The 20,383-nt window shown below is 32.2% G+C and overlaps 1 protein-coding gene across 2 annotated transcripts in view; it reads left to right on the plus strand.

The window, feature by feature from the left end:
* The window catches only part of LOC139498917 (uncharacterized), a 50,176-nt gene extending 30,071 nt beyond the window's left edge, over positions 1-20,105 (plus strand). The window contains exons 4-11 of one of the 2 annotated variants that reach the window (XR_011658045.1): positions 5,309-5,531; positions 9,783-9,851; positions 10,131-10,222; positions 10,872-11,653; positions 13,292-13,479; positions 16,429-16,640; positions 17,677-19,775; positions 19,830-20,105. Coding sequence is in view for 1 of the 2 variants with exons in the window: in XM_071287507.1 (XP_071143608.1) it covers positions 5,309-5,531; positions 9,783-9,851; positions 10,131-10,222; positions 10,872-11,653; positions 13,292-13,479; positions 16,429-16,640; positions 17,677-17,689 (1,579 nt within the window). In the remaining variant the exon portion in view is untranslated. Of the gene's footprint in view, positions 1-5,308; positions 5,532-9,782; positions 9,852-10,130; positions 10,223-10,871; positions 11,654-13,291; positions 13,480-16,428; positions 16,641-17,676 lie in introns of both variants that reach the window. The other variant, XM_071287507.1, reaches the window with a different exon arrangement.
* The last annotated feature ends 278 nt before the right edge of the window (positions 20,106-20,383 follow it).

Here is a 20,383-nt window from a genome sequence, read left to right on the forward strand (position 1 = left end):
AATTACAATTAGAAAACATTTCGAGTTATGATTACTAAAAATATTGCAATTACTTAAAGTAGACTGCACATTTCCGAATGCTGCATAACTTTGGAAAATCTTAAAGCTAGTAACAATTTGCCTTCTAAAATTCTTACATACAAAAATATGCAAACAATCATAGAATTTGTTCGAAAAAGATTGAAATATTTTATAGGTACCATGAACATTACTTTCACCTTGTGTTTGTCAATACTTGCGAGTGTGTGTAAATATACCTAAAAAGCAGCACCGAAAGTTTGTGTTAATGCGAATGTTCTTGAGAGTACCAAATTGAACTTTATTGTCTAAGTTCATATGTGTTTCTCAAATTCTTATTGATACTGTTTTCTGATCTGTAGATAAAGTTATAAATCAACGTGTGGTTCGTGTAATTATGGTTATTCATTTGTCAAAATTCGATAATAACGTTAATTTTCTTTTTGCCGATATTCTATTGTGAAGTAAAGAAAAAAAGGCGACCATGTCCGATGACGTCAGGTAGAAAAAATACATCTTTTGCAGATCATTGGAAAAAAGGATTAATTTTGTCTTCATATCATCTAAATAAAGGCAACAGTAGTATACCGCTGTTCAAAACTCGTAAATCTATGGACAAAAACAAAATCGGGATAACAAACTAAAACTGAGGGAAACGCATTAAATATAAGAGGAGAACAACGACACAACATTAAAATGTAACACATACAGAAGAGAAAAAATCATGAGAGAAAAAGATTCCAACACTACGGTCATTATTATCCCCTCTCGGCAGTTGAATATTAAATAAGTTCGCGTTGTAAATTTTAAAATGTTATCTCTCTCGAGTGGATTGAGTTATATTGTTTTACATTCGATGCAGTTATAGAATCGATATATATTTAAAAGCAATTCTTATCATTCAAACTAATGAATTAGTAATGATGCAAAGCTATTACCAAAAACCACTAATGCAAGTTAATAATAATCCTCAATTGTACTTTAATTGTTTTTCGCTTTGGAAAGAAGGCCTTGTTTTAGTTTCAATTCAACTTTGGCGCACTTGATTGACGTCACAATGAAACATTCATGACAAACTAGTTCACGTGGTTGACCTAATAATTAAATAATTAAGACACTGGACATCACGTGATTGACGTCACAATTCAATAATTTATACACAAGAGATCACGTGATTGACGTCACAATCGAAAAATGCATTCCTTAAAATATACTGTAGATCAACATGGACATTTGTGTTGGTGTTTCTGGAATATTTAATCAAATCATTATAAAAGTACGTTTACATAGATCTGTTCATTTGTTAAAATCACGTTTTGGCTTTATCCATCCAAAATGGCGAGCTTTCAAATGTGCTATGCGCTATGGTCATTTTATCACGAGTATGTATTGTATTTGTGAACCTTTTCTCGCAAACACTCGGTATCAACAAAATGGCAAACATATTGCCTACCCATGTTAAAATGGGCACAGAGTTGTCTCATTGGCACTCAACCACATCTTCTTATATCTATATATATAGCATGGCATGACATAATTCGCCGTTTCAGATTCTAATGCATTGTGGGTAATATTTCCGAATGCTAACACTAAAACGTAACAATATTTTCATTTTGGTGCAAGAACAATGAGATAACCAATAGTTCTACTGATTCTGGAAAGGCGAATTAGCACTGACTTATGTTTATACGATTTGCATATTAGGAATTCATTTATATGATTGGTCGCGAGGGCTTCCAGCAGTGGCTCTTGACGTTAGTTATTTTTAGAGGGACGACTAGAATGTAAAGAAGATGACGGCGATAATAACACAGATCAGCTCTTAATTAATAGGGTTTTTTTTTGCCTTGCGTTCACCTTTAGATTAAATAATGAACACAAAGCATTCATTTGATTGATAGTTAGATATATTTTTTCGGGATTTTTTTATCAGATAGCAAATTTTAGTTTTTTGCGATAACCAAAACATGTATTCATGCGCAAGGGAAGGGCATTTAGATGACAGATATATAGATTAAACGTGTAATAGAGGTTTCGGCTAGAGAAAAATAAGAATTCCATATCTCCACTTATAAAGCATTACAATGTATCAGGATTAAGGTAGAACATGTATGGGTGTCTTTCGACATATTAGATCGATAAAAAAGAGATCCTTGAATCTTGATTTTTAATCAAATAAGAAAAAAATAATTAGAAATGTAGATAACTGATGTGAGTTTTCATTTAAATGAAAAAAATTATAAGATTTCAACTTATGAATATTAATATTTTTACAAGTGTAGATTTTGCTTCATTTTCAATATTTTTAAATTGGCATTTTAAAAGGATGTAACTCTGAAGTAGAGCATTTTCTGAAGTAATCTGCATGAAATTTTGCTATTCTATATTTGAATAATTTAATTTTTGATGTAACGCGTCTTCTGATTGGCTTGCAATTTTTTGTTTATCAGCTCAAAGACATAAAACTGGCATCTGCCCGTATCGTTTTTACGTGATTTACTCCAGCTTAAAATGTAATTTGAATTAAATTATTAATATTTGTTCTGTCTATTCGAAATAACATGTGGTGCTACGCGGTTTATTCAGTGTGTATTACATTTTTTATGTTATTTCTTCATTGAGAGAACAAAAATATTGCAGTCATTCCTTTAGTGGAAATAAAAAAAAACTTACTGTTACCTTATCTATTCTTTTGATATTTTCAAAAAAAAATCTAAAAGTTTTCATCTCATATTTTAATATATAACTCTAACATTTAGTTCAGCTTCTAATCCCATTTCCCCCTGTGTAATACATCCAAAAACTGTCATTTTGTCAATACCTGTAGGTTGAGAAAATTCTCGGTGACCTATCATTTTTATTATATTTTTGGCCATTTCACAATGAATATTTCGTTTTTGCAAAGTATGAACATAATTATTCTATCATTTTTAATTTATACCTTAAACGTAGCTCTAAAGAAATGTATTGGTGTATAAACTGGACCAAGTCAATCAAAAACAAATATTTATGATAAAAACTGACGTATTATTTTTTACGTTAATCATCAAAATCAAAATGATTATTTTGAAAATCACCAGCAAGTTAAAAAAAATCTTAAACAAATTCTTCTAGTTAACTTCTCAGGAATAATAATAAAAAATTGTGTTACTCCAAGAAATTTGCATAGCTTAAAAAGATAAGGAAAACCTATGGCGCAGGGAATTCGAACATACTTAAACCCGGTAAAAAAAAGTTCGAATGTAATAAAGGCATTTAGAAGATTCGTCTATTAATTACTGATATGGAAAGTTGGCTGATTCGTAAAACTGACTTTATTGAAAACAAAATATGATTTATATTTAGAATTTTAATAATGGTTGAAGAACAAAAATGAATCAATTATTTATATATATGGCTAGACAATCTGAATCGTAGCATGTCCCTTGACATCATGGGACATGATTTAATATGTCTATATATATGAAAATAGCTCAAACTTACTAATACCATTAAAGGTTTATTTTATTAGAATAACAGTCAGTATAACTAAGGCCTCGTGGTGAAGGCCTTAATTTGACCTATTCTTGTCAACTTTTAATGTTTATTTGTGTATTTCTCTGTCCGTAATGCTCTTGCATTTATTTGTACTGTAGTCCTGTCATATAATGCTATTATTGTAGTGTTATATTTTACGATGTCATAAAAGATGGGAGGTTCGGCTAGCCTCAAAACCAGGTTCAAGCCAATATTTTTTGTTAAAATGATCTGTACCGAGTTAGGAAAATGTCAGTGGATATCTTATAGTTTGTTTCTTTGTGTGTTGCATTGTCGTTTTGATTTTTTGTTGCACTTCAGTGTTTCTGTTGTTTCTCTCTAATTTATAGTTGATGTGTTTACCTCAGTTTTAGTTTGTAACCCGGATTTGTTTTCTCGCAATCGATTTATGACTTTCGAACAGCGGTATTCTACTGTTGCCTTTACTTAAAACATTGTGACTTGGATGTGGAGGTGTCTCATTGGCACTCATACCGCGTCTTCTTATTCATAAAATTGGGGTCTTTTGCGATGCAAAATTACCACCATGATTCGAAAGAAAGGCGGAAGATACCAATTACAGTGAAACCTGACTAAGCCGAATCCTGTATAAACCGAAAACCTGTATAAACAAAACATGTTCTGAAGCACCGTCGTATCAATTACAGTGTTTTGTGAACCTGATAAAACCAAACATCGGCCAAGACCGAACAAAATCTTAAGTCACGAAGAGGTTCGATTTAAACAGGTTGCACTGTATATACAAACGCATTAAACGAAATCGCATTAACAACTCCATGTTATTATGACACGAATAAACAACCTGCAGACAAACAGCAGTCTTAAACGCATCATCGACTAAACTAAAGACTGAGCAACATTTTAATAAACAGTTGTCCATGTCTCACGGTCATGAAAACTTTTATATCAGTGCTCCCGTCCTCAATATTTGTGCTCGAACCGCCATTCCAGTATTTTGATGCCACACGTGGAACATCATCTGCTATCCCTTCCAGAGCTGCTATCCCTTCCGGGTCACATAAGATTACCCCTAGTGTTTGGTGATGTTCGTGTTCCTCAGTCTTTAGTTTTCTATGTTGTGTTTTGTGGTATCTGTCTCCTCTGTTATAAGGAATTATTAAAATTGTATATTTCTGTAAACGAGGGACGAAAGATACCAGAGGGGACACTCAAACTCATAGATTGATAATAAACTGAGAACATTATGGCTAAAAATAAAAAGACAAACAGACAAATAATAGTACAGTAGACAAAACATAGAAAACTAAAGACAAAGCAACACGAACCCTATATACTAAACACTGGGGGTGATCCCAGGTGCTCCGGAAGGGTAATCAGATCCTGCTCCACATGTGGCACCCGTCGTGTTGCTTATTTTATTAGAAATCCAGTAAATAATCTAATTTGGTACGTAACATTCGTGGAAAGGGAAGAGTATTCGAGTTATGACATAAGGAACATATCCGATATCATCTGTGAAACGGTTATTCCATAACGGTCAAACAACTCGTTATGCCTGAAGATATACATTTATTGTTCATTTATATATATAAAGTTTATAATCGGGTTTGCGGTTATTCCGAGTAATCTTCGTTTCAAAGAATAATACGAGGGCACGGTTGGTCATAATATTTTGTTCCACGTTTCGTGGAGTCGTGAGGTTTTTTTGCGGAGAAATCAAATCTTCAGCATTATTTTGTAATTTGTGAATTCTAGCAGTAATAATCTATTTTTCATTCTTTTTTTTTTGTAGAATTATGAAGACATACGAGTCGATAGAAATTGGTAACATGTTGAATGCATTGTCTGATCTAACCGGAGATATCTGTGAATTTTATACACAAGATATAAATCCGCCAGAAAACTTATTTTACATTATGTATAAGTCGTACTCGAATCGATCACTACTTGTCTGTTGGAGAAACGACAAAAGACTTACACATACTGGATTCCACCATACGCTGGAATCCATTGAGGTAAGATTATTTATGGTCAAATAATTTAATTTTGGATGTAGCGCGTCTTTTGATTGGCTGACGTCATTTTGTTTATCATATCATAGACACAATGTTGTCATGTGACCATGAAGTCATCCACGTTTTTTCATGATTTACGCTGGTTTAACATGGAATTTTGAATGTAATTATTAGAAATAACTGTAATATTTTGTCAGTCTATTCGAAATAACATAAAAATGTGGTGCACACTGTTAAACAGGAAAAATTCTAAAATGAAAGTCCCGAATCAAATGGCAATATCGAAATCTCAAACACATCAACTGAATGCACAACTGTTATATTTCTGACTTAGAACAATCATTTTCTTATGTAGAATGGTGAATGTTTGGATATATCAGAATAGAAAAAAAATGCTTCAAGAAAGGTGCTAGATTGGTTCTTGTTTTTAAATCCCAAATAAAAGCAAAGGTGTTAATTAAAGATAAATATATAAAAATGTTGAATAAAAAACAGAGGTGTTAGTTAAAGATATATGCACGGAAATGCTTAACAAAAAGCTAAAGTGTAAGTTCAAGGAAGGTAAATGATAGGAAATGCTAAATGCTAAAAAAGAAGTATGGAAATGATTAATAATGCTCCGTGGTGTAAATTAAAGGTAAACGTTTTAAAAAACTCGATAAAAGGTTCATGCATGTAATTAAACCAGGTTTAACCCACCATTTGTTTCTATATTAAAATGACTTTAACAAAGTCAGGAATATGTCAATTTTTATTAAATACATGTAGTTCGTTTCTATAAATGTTGGCGTTTGTTTTTGTTTCACTTCAGTTTTTATGTTGTTCTTTTGTTTTCCTCTTATAGTTGATGTGTTTCCCTCGATTTTAGTTTGTAAGAAGGATTTGTTTTCTCTCAATCGATTTATGACTTTTGAACACTAGTATCCTATTATTGCCTTGTGTACAATTGATCCTTTCTATTGCTAGACAAATTAAACCAATTAAATTAAGTTCTTCAATCATGTTAAAACAACTTGCCCACTCAAACAGTTTATATTTGTTTTTGTATGCCCCACCTACGATAGTAGAGGGGCATTATGTTTTCTGGTCTGTCCGTTTGTCCGTTTGTTCGTCCGTCTGTGCGTCCGTTCGTCCGTTCGTCCCGCTTCAGGTTAAAATTTTTGGTCAAAGTAGTTTTTGATGAAGATGAAGTCCAATCAACTTGAAACTTAGTACACATGTTCCTTATGATATGATTTTTCTAATTATAGAGCAAAATTAGACTTTTGACTCCAATTTCACGGTCCACTGAACATAGAAAATGAAAGTGCGAGTTTCAGGTTAAAGTTTTTGGTCACGGTAGTTTTTGATGAACGAAGTCCAATCAACTTGAAACTTAGTACACATGTTCCCTTTGGTATGATCTTTCTAATGTTAATGCCAAATTAGATTCGTTACCCAATTTTACGGTCCATTGAACATGGAAAATGATAGTGCGAGTGGGGCATCCGTGTATTTTGGACACATTCTTGTTTTTTGTATTTTACTCGAGTATAGATATATATATGCATTATACTCAAATGATAATGAAGTAACACATATTTACCGTTATAGTTCACGAATAATAGGCAATGCATGTACAATGGCCATGAGATGATTGTTGATGAAGAAGGATTCAAGGATATTCATTTATAATTGAACTGATTAGTACATGAAATATTATTCAAAGTTTATCTACAAATAAAGTGCTATAATATGTATATATGGCCCAACTTAACGATCCATTTCTATAATTGAATCCCACAATAATAGATTAGATCAGGGATATAATTGCAAATACTATATATAGAATGTAAATCACATATGTTGTTACAATATACAAGACCTTGTTAATACTACAATATATAAATGACCTAGATTGTTGTAAGTTCACGTTCAGTTGATTCTTAAAGAGCGACCAAAGATACCAAATGAACAATCCAACTCATAAGTAAAAAAACTGACAACGCCATGGCTAAAAGAGAAAAAGAAAAAAAAAAACAACAGACGATATCCATGAAACGACATAAACACCGAGATTTGAAAATCGAATCGAAAATATACACGCACACACAAGTTTTATAAAAACAAAACAAAATTTAAACAAAGTGAATGGCAAAATAAAAAGATAACATATACAAGTTATAGACTGATGAGTCTTATGTAGACGAATCGCGCGTCTGGCGTACTAAATTATAATACTGGTACTTTTGATAACTATAACCAGGATTGTTTAATCATATTTCTGGAAAAATGCAGCATCGTAGTGAAACGATCTCAAAGCATACGTGGATGTTCTGACACGCGGGAGAACTGCTGAGTTATACTGATGAATTTTGATATCAATTAATTGATAAACCATGAAGATAACTTCGACTTTTTTATTCATCATTTTGAATGTTTCTATTGCATTAGTTTTTATTCTTCCTACTTCTAAAGAATGCAATTTTGAATTTTCTAACAGTTTTTCTTACGACGTATCCGAATCTTAACAGATGAATTTAAGAGCTCTTTCTTTATTTTTTTTTCTGTTTATTCATTTTTGTCTGCTCTGTAGTGCCAAATTACTGGACAATAGTTTAAATTCGACCAAATACATGACAAGTGTGATGCTAGCCTGCCTAGTCTGTTTACAAAAATGGAAATCAACACTGTTAAATAATTTATTGCGTCCGAAGCGCTTTACTGGATTTACCTTCATTAGGAACACTCAAAGCCAAATATTTGAAATCCAAAGATGAATAAGTATCGAAAATCGTTGAACAGCTATATGTCAGAAATACCTAAAAACAAGAATGTGTCCTCAGTACACGAATGCCCCACTCGCACTTTCATTTTCTATGTTCAGTGGACCATGACATTGGGATAAAAACTCTAATTTGGCATTAAAATTAGAAAGATCATATCATAGAAAACATGTGTACTAAGTTTGAAGTTGATTGGACTTCAACTTCATCAAAAACTACCTTGACCAAAAACTTTAACCTGAAGCGGGACAGACGGACGATCGGACGCACAGACCAAAAAACATAATGCCCCTTTACTATCGTAGGTGGGGCATAAAAATAGCCAAATTCATCTAAAGCCAACTTTGCTTGAGGGAGTTTGTCCACCCATTCGTATGAAATATTCAATTGTCATCATGACATGATTTAAATAGTTATTGTCTGACTCTGCCTCGATCACTTGAAGTCTTAAATATATGACGATTGGTAGATAAGTACGGCTAGAATTCACCCAATACGAATACTGCTTTTTTACGTTTATTGAAGCCGCCAAAAAACGTGGAATAATGACATTTGTTATCACGACTGTATAATTATCATTATTAGTAAGGCAAGGAAAAACCACGAGGGCAATACACAAATCTTTTTTTATATGAAACAAGAGAAAAAGAAAAACAGCATGATCGAAAGGTAAAAAAAAAACGAACTAACAAACAACAGCCCACACTTTGCCTGATCTGTTTATTAGTTATACTTGGCTTGCAACTGGCTGTCGGTAACTGCGAGTACTCAAATATTGGTCCTTTTTATGTTTCTTTTTTGTATTTATGACGATCTGATGATTTTTTTAACGGATTTTCATTTTTGTTCTCATGTAAAATTATTGACACCGATAAGAAGATGAATGAGCCTGGAACACATGTTATGCCCGTCCGAAGTCAGGGCTTTGCAATTCAGTAATTATCGTTGGTTGTTATCTATCTTACTTGTTTTTTCGTGAACTATTTCATAAATACATCATGCTTTTAGTTTTTATCGTTTAAACTGGTGTAACTTTTATTATATTGGATATATAAAAAGAACGTATGACTGTCAATGAGACAACTCTCCACAAGAGACCAAAATGACAAAGAAATTAACAACTATAGGTCACCGTACGGCCGTCAACAATGATCGAAGTCCATACCATATAGTCAGCTATAAAAGGCCCGAAATGACAATGTAAACCAATTCAAACGAGAAAACTAACGGCCTTATTTATGTATACGATATGGATCTTGCTCTATGATAAGGACCATGTGGTGACATATATATTTCTTTACTCTACGTCATTGCATCTCTGATGGATAAATGCATCAATGGCAGTTATACCAAATCTTCTATCTTTTTATATATTGCATATATGATTTAGATACGCATACATTAATGGAACAAAATAAAATCTTATGAATAGGTTGTCATGCCCATTACCTAATCTATGGTAACTTTTCTAATTATCTTTATCTAGAACACTAGTTTTGAAGAAGAGAATGAAGACCTTACACGATATCTACACATTATAACGGCTACGACGAAGGTATAATATTTAATTTTGTTTTTATTTATTTTCCTTTTTAATGAGGGTATTTACATTTTTAATTGCTTACCATATCATTTCGCCTTACAAATTCAAAAGACAATTTAGTTGGATTGGAAAAACAATATGCAACAGATGCTAGATTAATAAAATGATATTCAAAATAGAGAAAAAGGATTACAATTTTAAACGCCATGTGAACGAGTCAAAAGAAAACTTGGCAATGGCCTGATCTATATTTACCATATACTAATTCTAACATGTTTTTTTTTAACATAGTTTCCTACAACCGATGGACGATTGATAGAAATGGTCAGATTGAAATGTCAATTTACAGCAGAACCAAACTGGCATGGAAAATTTTCAGACTGGTATTTATATTATTCATTGTATTATCTAGTTCAAACTGGGACATAGTCTGATGTATTCCCAGCATCCTAAATATCTAAATTTATCGGGAACACACACTGGTACTAAATATATTTTTCATTTATTTAACACTACACACTTTGATATAGTCTTAAAAATTATCAGCATCCGTCATTATGTCTGACATTAAATGTCAGGCCCTTATTGGGGGACAAAGACTGGTACTTTCTTTTTCATTTTATTGTATTTAATAAATCATTCATTAGAATACTTAATGATAATTTATTTCTCTTTTGTATACTGAAACACCAGCGTTACCTCAAACATTAGGCTGTATATAATGTATGCCTTTTATCTGAAGAGTTCAACTCACTTTGTACTTTATAAAATTTCAAAGGATGAACATGTGTGCAATATCGTTTTGAAGAGTCCAAAACTGATTCTGCTTTTTTCTCGCACAAAATATGCCTTAGATATATGTCGCTGAGAACAAAAATAAACTTATATTTTACTAAGTGAATAAAAATATTTTAAAATAAGGGAATAACAATTACAAATACAAATTTTAACAGTTTCATCAGAATCTCTAACATGCATGTTCTTTTTAATTTTAACAATGATGATAAATTTAACATTCGATTTTCTTTGCAGTGATCCAATCTCATGGGGGTCTGTATCCCTTTGGTTCATGGAAAAATATAAACCACTCCAGTGCAAAGATAAGGACGAGTACTGGATGAAATATGAAGATTTCAGGTGTAATTTTGGTGGATTGATTATAATAAGTGGAACAGACCCTTTCCGTTCAGAAGGGTTGTCAATAGAACGTATTTACAAGCGCTCAGATTCAAGCGATTCAACAACACGTCCTCCTAGCGGTCAAAGTATAGACGGAGCACTTCCGATAAGTAGTCGCAATTCAACAGCATCATCATTTATTGTTAGGAATGGTCAATCCCAAAATAGACTACATAACTCTCTAAACCCGCCAAATGACACAATTCAAAAACGTCACAGTTTTACGTCAAGTCCCCAAACTGATAATATTATGAACATGCTTTTAAATGGCAGAAATGTGCCATGTAGCAAAAATAACAACGAATATTCCGATTGTCCAGCTTACAAGAAGAGGTGGTACTGGCGCAGAGGTAGTTCGGATGATACTGCAGTTTATCCATTCTCTAGGATTGAAAGTATATGTTCCGAAAAGTCACCGGATGGTGACAGTATAAATGGGGAGACAGATATAACAGGATTTCAGGCAGGATTTGCGTATGCATATAGACGTAAAAGTGCTCCGCTGATCGGAAGAAACTTCTCTTCATCGTCTTTATCACACTTGACTCACAGTAGTTTCCTAGCAACGAAAACAGACTTCTTCCGGTCACGTGGGGGCTGGAAACTTTTAGTAGAACATCATGACAGATGGATAAGTAAGTTGAATCAATATGTTATCTAAATTCTTTTCATTTTAGCTATTATCAAACAATTTGTTTGTACCGGGACAAGTGCAAAGAAGTTTTTATGTGTGTTATCTCTGAACGATTTCCTGAATTTAGTCACGGTTTGATATTGAATGTTATACAGACGTCGTTTTTAAGCAGAAATGCATTACATTAAGATAAACATGATAAACAAAGAGCTTCTCTTAACAAAGTAGTGTGTGGTCAACGGTAAACAACCTGATATTGGTGCATAGTGACATATATTTAAAATGACGTTTGTTTAAAAATTAAAAAAAAACGGATAATTATGTATCTTCCCACATAGCAGAGACAACATTTCCATAATAGTAAAAATAGAGTTTCCCTGACAAAAAAGCAATATGTGTACTTTATGCAAGTCATACACTACGGAAAACATATTTTATATATACGGTATTATTCAAGTTTAAAAAAAGTTGTGGAATTATAGCAAATGAGACTCTCTGTACATGAGACCAAATGACACAGAAATTAACAACTATAGGTCATCGTACGGCCTTCAACAATGAGTAAAGTCTATACAGAATAGTAAGCTTTTAAAGGCCCCGAAGTTACAAATTAAATGTAACAAAATACAAACGACAAAACTAACGGCTTGATGCATTGATCGTACTATAAATAGTATGTTTACTTCTAAATATAAAAAAAAGATGTGGTATGATTGCCAATGCGACAACGGTCCACAAGAGACCAAAATGAAACAGACATTAACAACTATAAGTCACCGTACGGCCTTAAACAATGAGCAAAGCCCATACCGCATAGTCAGCTATAAAGGGCCCTGATATGACAATGTAAAACAATTCAAACAAGAAAACTAACGGCCTTATTTATATAATAAAATGAACGAAAAAAACAAATAGGTAACACATAAACAAACGACAACCACTGAAACTCAGGCTCCTGGCTTGGGTCAGTCACATACATAAATAATGTGGCGGGGTTAAACATGTTAGCGGGATCCCAACCTCCCCCTAACCTTGGACAGTCTTTTGATTTTTGTTTTAGGTGAAATAGGACCGTTTCCCCTGACAGTTTTTTGTTACTGAACTCGTTTCCTTATCGTTAATCTACGAAATACATTATGAAATTTGGTATTATAATCTCCTCTTACAAAGGTCTTTGCACTTGTTAAATTTTATTGTTTCTTAATGTTTGCTAATGGAACGAACAAAGAAGAAATGGCAAAACAATATCATGTTACGAAATATAAGTAACCGTTGATACATTTTCTTTGTACACCTTACTCTAATCTTAGTTGTTAACGATGGGTAATAAAAAAACAAAAAATTACCATAATTTATTATAGCTCTTTTGTTACAAACACAAAAATCAAAGAGATGATAAAAATTTTAAAAAATTGAGGTAGGTCAGTAAAATAAGTACCAAAAAGAAGACAGAGAAAAAACAAACATCAATTCATATAGCAATATACAGATGATAAAACTTCAAAACCTGTATTTGTATCAATATGTATATAAATTTAATAAAGATCTGAACGAAATTCTCTACTTAATGATTCAACAGCGCATATATAGATCACATCCATGGACATGCAAAAGGTCACTCATTGCCTTTCTATTTTAGAGCTAGATGTATCAAACCTATCAAAATGTCCACGTGTATACTTTACGATCAGCAAGCCAGGTGTGATAAATGAAATGATACCACAAAACTACCATGGTAAAAGCCACATTCTCGTGTCACTCCTACAGGACTACCGTAGAGGATCGACCTATGGACAACTTGTTCCTATCGGCTTTGGCCTTTACAAGGTAAAATTTATGCGTGTCTTGTTAGAATTGTCCCTCCTAGAAAAAAGTGAAGTAACCGAAATACCGAACTCCGAGGAAAAGTTCAGATTACAGAGTCAGTAACCAAATGGCAAAATCAGAAGCTCAAACACATCAAACGAGTAAATAACAAATGGCATATTCATGACTTGGTACATGTATTTTCATATGCAGAATATGAGGTATTAAACCTGTGTTAATAGAGTTGAAAATAAAATTTCATTATATAAAGAACGATGTGCGGACAAAACAAACAGACATGATATAACTGTCCTGAATACATTTGGTTAACATAGAGTACTAAATATATTGTTGGTTTTTTTTAAACTTCATTTAATTTTGACTTCTTAGTAATATTTATTTGTTCTAATAAGATTTATTAACATTATGTGTCCCTCGAATTTCCATATAATCGTTATTCTAATTAGGTGTCAATGAGACAACTCTCCAACCAAGTCACAATTTATAAAAGTAAACCATTATAGGTAACAGTACGGTCTTCAAAACGGAGTATTGGCTCCCACCGAAACAGCAAGCTATAAAGGGTTAAAAAATGACTAGTGTAAAAGTATTTTAACAGTCTAATCTATATAATAAGAAAAGGAAACAAAATCAATAAACGACAACTACTAAACATCAGATTCCTGACTTAGAACAGGAGAAGACAAATGACGTGTCTATTATTTAAAAATGTTGGACATATTTCTTTCTTTCAAGCAAGGTTTTGTATAAGGTGACAAATAAAGGCAACAGTAGTATACCGCTGTTCAAAACTCGTAAATCTATAGACAAAAAACAAAATTGGGGTAACAAACTAAAACTGAGGGAAACGCATTAAATATAAGAGGAGAACAACGTTACAACATTAAAGTGTAACATACACAGAAACGGACTAAGCATTAGACAAAATCCAATGAGAATAACACATATAACATCAAAACCAAATATATGAATTTGGGATAGAAAAGTACCGTGACACGTCTTATAGTAATGTGAATTCACACTCAAATATAAGAGAAAACAAACGACACAACGGAAACACAACATTAAAATGTTACACACACAGAAACGAACTATAATATAACAATGGCCATAAACTATCTATGCGTGTTGAAATGTGAAACTATTACAAACTAAGGTTTTAATTAATAAGGTACAATATGATAACATAATTCAAGGAATAGGTCAAAATAGAACAACTTAGTTTGGTAAACTCAATACTATGAACTGACTATAAAGATTATGACTAGAAATAGATATCGATGTAATTCCTCGTTCTATTTTAAGGTGGAATTCATTAGTTATGATTAATGTTGATATATGATCTTAACTGTGAATTATGTTATCATATTGTACCTTATTAATAAAAACCTTAGCTTGTAATAGTTTCACATTTCATCAGGTACATTCAATATGAATAAAAGAATGCATGGCACTAAGTCTGATTAAGACATAAAAGTACAATTAATTTACAAAAACACACCAATTATATACCATGTACTACATTTGTAATCATAGTTTACTGTTATATTAAAAGGATCACATAAGGTGTTTTTTTTAGATCATAGTGCAATTGTAATAATGGTATCCGCGATATTGAAAAATAGATTAACAAACAATCGAACTCCAAGGGAAATACAGATTGGAAAGTCCCTTATCAAATGACAAAATCAAAAACTCAAACACATCAAACGAATTAAAAACAACTGTCACAGTCCTTAATTGTAATTGGTACGGAAATCTCGTTACGTAGAACATGTCGGATTGAACCTTGTTTTGTAGATAGTTTAACATCACACTTGTATGACAATTGCATAATTGATTTTATATATTGACAACAATGTGTAGTAATAATGTTAAAAAATAGGGATACTTAACAGCAATTAACATTGTGTAATTATCTTATTCACTATGAAAAACAAAATGTCATATAGACAAAGCACATATTAGCAACAAATAAAGAGATGACTTCAAAATTAGACCGTAACACAACAAATCATTGGCGGAATGCATACGTACCAAACCATGACAAAAGAATATTACCAAAAATTGGCTAAACAGTATAGGTTCATAATGTATAAAAACAAAAACAAGATCACCACAACACTAACTTAAGATTATACACAATATCAGTACCTTGAATCTAAACTTCAAGACCATCTATGTCAAAGTGGTCTATTGTTTTTACCCTCCGTAATTCAGGAGGCGTTTGCCCTGTGGACGCACTGGGTGTCGATCTTTTGAAGCTCAAGTAATTTTCCCAGTCTGCGTTTGTTACCTTGGAGCGCTGAATTAGTGAATGACATTACACGTATGTTTCATCATAATACGTTATTTCGATTGGTTAACAGTAATATCGTGTCATTCTGAAATGAACTTCATTTCAAATTGAAATGTAACATCAATAATGACACGCGCTTCTACAACAAAGTGCGCATGTAAATACAAGGAAATATTGATAGAAATCGTGTTCTCCATTAAACATGTTAAATGTAATTATAAGTATTAAATGCTTCCGCTTTTAATACCAAACGTACTTCGGTCAACGTTTTTACACCCAAATAAATTTACAAAAAGAAGCATCCAATTCTTAAATAAATAATGACAAAGGTTATAATACAGATACGGTTTTTGTGATAGAAAATTAGCAGACCAATCGTCTGAAATGAGCATTATTTAAAAAATCCAAGTAAAACTGTCGCATCAGAAACTGCTTAACATTCTAAAGTACCAGAATACAGCCTGAATTATTGTAGGTGTTAAGCTCACTCTTTAGTTCCTGTGAAGTGCCTTAATATTTGTTTTGCATTTTTGTATGTCTGCCTTCAATGTATTCATTGGTATCTTCTTATTGTACAAATCTAATTGATGTTAGTCATGTATGAATTGTGCCTTTTTTCAATTTTTGTTTTGTTATTTTAAATTTAAAAGTGCAAGACACCAGAGTGTAAAGATTTCTCGAAATACAAATACATAAACAGATGCGAATCACATAACGATGAAAGGGAGATAACTGTCCGATTTGATCTTGAGGAGGGAAGCTATGTAGTTGTGCCTTACAGTCAAGTTCCACAGCATGAAGGTGAATTCTTACTGCGAATACTCTGTGAGAAAGACGTGTTATGTGGTACAAGAAATGGATGGTGAGTAAATTCATATAACATTCTGTTATTATTCGGTGAGTATAAAAAAGAAGATGTGGTATGATTGCCAATGAGACAACTATCCACAAAAGACCAAAATGACAGAGACATTAACAACTATAGGTCACCGTACGGCCTTCAACAATGAGCAAAGCCTAACCGCATAGTCAGCTATAAAAGACCCCGATAAGACAATGTAAAACAATTCAAACGAGAAAACTAACGGCCTTATTTATGTAAACAAAATGAACGAAAAACAAATATGTAACACATAAACAAACGACAACCACTGAATTACAGGCTCCTGACTTGGGACAGGCACATACATAAATAATGTGGCGGGGTTTAACATGTTAGCGGGATCCCAACCCTCCCCTAACCTGGGACAGTGGTATAACAGTACAACATAAGAACGAACTATAAAAATCAGTTGAAAAAGGCTTAACTCATCAGATGGACAAAAATACAAGTGGTGTGGCCCGGTACTTATACATCCCGACACAAAAAGACACAATGAACAGATCTGAGAGTACTCGCAGTTATGACAGCTAGTTCAAAGCCACTAACTACTAATAAAAAATCATGCATCTTTTTTGGTAAAGGATGGGGTATCGAAACCTACAAATTTCACACTGCCACATGTATATGTGCTTCTCCGAAGTTAATACCTGATCAGTGAATGTCTTTTTGCACATCACACAATTTGTATTGTATCTTTGAGAGATACGTGTAGATCAGCAAAGCCTTTGTGTTAGTTATTCACAACATTTTTCAAATTGGGAAAATTGGTATATTGCTTACATTTGTATTTCTATTGCTATGCTGCCGTTATAATTTGTTACATAAATAGCCTTTAATTGGGAACAGAAAACATGCACAAGTTTTATTCTCAAACATGCTAAATTTGTCATTGATTGTGAAGAGAGTTGTTGCGAAACGAAATTGACATTACACACGATTAACGGTGCAAATTGTTTATAGGAAGTATCCCAGCTGAAGTATAACTATCGTTCATATGTTTGTGTTATATTTTCAGCATTGTGTCATAGACATTTGACCGATTGAATACAGTTTCTTTGAAAGATATATGTTGAATAGACGATTTGAGAATACATTCTGCTGGCGGAATGATTTACATTAATCTCGTACCAAAGTGCTTTAAAAATATACTATTATACAACGTTGTGTCATGGAGTTATTTAGAAGTTTAATATATAAAACAACACATATTCATGTTTATATCATACCAGATGTAATATTTGAAATTTCATTAAACATTGTTTTCTATTGTGTATTCTGTCATCGATGTTGTTTTATTTGGATTGTCATCAGTCTATTACCAATGTTATTTCAACTGATCGGCCGGAGCTGATATTTTAATTTGCATAAGGACAATATATTTGAAGATGTGTGTGATAAGCCGTTATAATTATCATTGATTTCCAATCAACATTCAGTGTCATCAAACGAATTTTACAAAAGAATGACTCAACACTTCATTGATGAGTTTACCCCCAATACACCTATATATTGAGACAAGCGAACCGGTTAAACCCCGCCCAGTCAAGTCAAATAAATCAAGTTATAAGTTACAAAAAAATAACTTCTTTTACTGTACGGGATCACATGCTTTATAGTTAGTGCTCACTTTGCAGATGAGCTTAGGTTAAAGTTTGTTTTGTCAGGATTAGTTTTCATGATTAGGGCTAGTGTTGAAAAGAAAAAGTAAGGGTGAGTTGAGTATAAAGTCCTATACAAATGTACATTGTATTGGTCCCCTTAGGTAAAAGAAAGTTATACATTCTATTCATTATAAAGAAAAACGATTAAATAGTCACTGACAATTATACTTGAAAAATGTTAATCACACAATTAATATTTAAAATATGGTAAATAAACGCGATATATAATATTATGACACTTAAAATCGAGATAATCATAAAAAAATAAAAGTCGATCTACTGTGGATTCATTATTATTCGTTGGCTACCAATTTTAATTGGTTTCGTGGCTTCATGTGAACCACGAATTTAAATGTTCATATAAATTCAATTTTATATAGGCTTTGTATGCAGAGATTGATTACAACACGACATCAACGAAAATTGATACCCACGAAAATAAATGAATCCCCAGTTTAAGTAATTATATCTTTCCTTCAGGTGTTAATAAAAAGTCTTTAAGAGACCTGTCCGAATTGTATGTTTTCATGTATGATTTCCGCCGTTTATGTACCTATTGCCAAAATTGTCTCATTTTTATTCTTCTCAATACTATTTAATTAAGGGTACAAGAAAATGCTTTGAGATATATATTGATGATTGATTTTCATATAAAGACGTTTTAATTTAAAATTTCAGTTCAGTTATTGTTCATACTTAATGAGACCAAATATTTTATAATGAATATCAAAATTTTTTGTCATATATTTATCATATTTATCATTTGTATGGTGTTATAACAAACTCTTGCCAAACTGTATTTCGGAATCATTTATTAATAACTAACCGTATTTTTATAGAATGAACGAGGATTTGTTTTCGTATGAGGGGGATCATTACTTTTATCATACATACCCCTCTTTTTTATTTACTTTGATTTTCTATTTAAAGGTCACCAAAAATACATAAAGCTTAAGTTTGTTCTATATCCCGCCAAAGTGTCCCTATTGTATTTTTTTTTATATTTTCTTGTTCATCATAATATTTTTACATATTGTTATTTCTTCAAATGTTCATATTGTGTCTAGGTGCTTTTGTATTGGTGGAAGAGAATAGATTAAAGTATTTTATATTCAATACCAGATTTTTATTCAACTATATTGTTAAATTTGTAAAAATAGACTTTATGGTTGACAAATAATTGATAGAAATGATTTGTTACAAATCGTTACACCTTTAAGAGAGTTACAATACAGGCGGTCAGATAGCCGTTCAGGTAATAGGTAATCTGTGCACGCATTTTAATCTCTCAAATGATTATGTCTACTTGTTTGATGGACAGGCTTGTCTGAACAAACTAATCTGAATTAATATGGTTGATTGATTATATGTGGGTATAATTCGCGTGAAAATGAGGAAATGAGGTTAAACGAAAAAATAAGCAGGATAAAATTTAGAAGCGACAGCATGACCAGTGCGATCAAAGGCTCAACTTCTAATGCAACTAAAATATGAAATTTTAGAATAGGTGCATTTTTCTTTTCTTTGTTCGAGGTTGCAGTCTTGAGAAAAGAATATGTCAACACTATATTCAAATTGTATTTGCCATTCTTCTACGTTTTATTTGTATACTGCAGTTATATAGACAGAAAAGAACGTAAATTACCATAAGTCATGAAAATGAAATTCTTATTGATAAAATGGTGCAGTTTTATTTTAGCCAATGAAGATTGATTTATATTGTATTCTTTGTTATAAATGTTATATTTTTCCTACATGAAATAAAAATGCATGTGTTATGAAACGTGTTTTTCTCATTCTGTAAGCAATACTAAGCCAAACGATACCCAAATCGTTAGTAAAATATCAACTTTGAATATAAAACAACACCAAAATAAACAAACCAACAAACCGACTCCAAACATAGCAAATACAAAACAAACATCGAAAAAAGTAAAAACACCAAAATACTGAACTCCGAGGAAAATTCAAAAAGGAAAATCCAAAATCAAAAGGCAAAATCAAAAGTCCAAACACATCAAACGAATGGATAACAACTGTCATATTCCTGACTTGGTACAG

Source organism: Mytilus edulis, chromosome 12 (genome assembly GCF_963676685.1).
Source record: "Mytilus edulis chromosome 12, xbMytEdul2.2, whole genome shotgun sequence".
In the NCBI taxonomy this organism is placed as follows: Eukaryota; Metazoa; Mollusca; class Bivalvia; order Mytilida; family Mytilidae; genus Mytilus; species Mytilus edulis.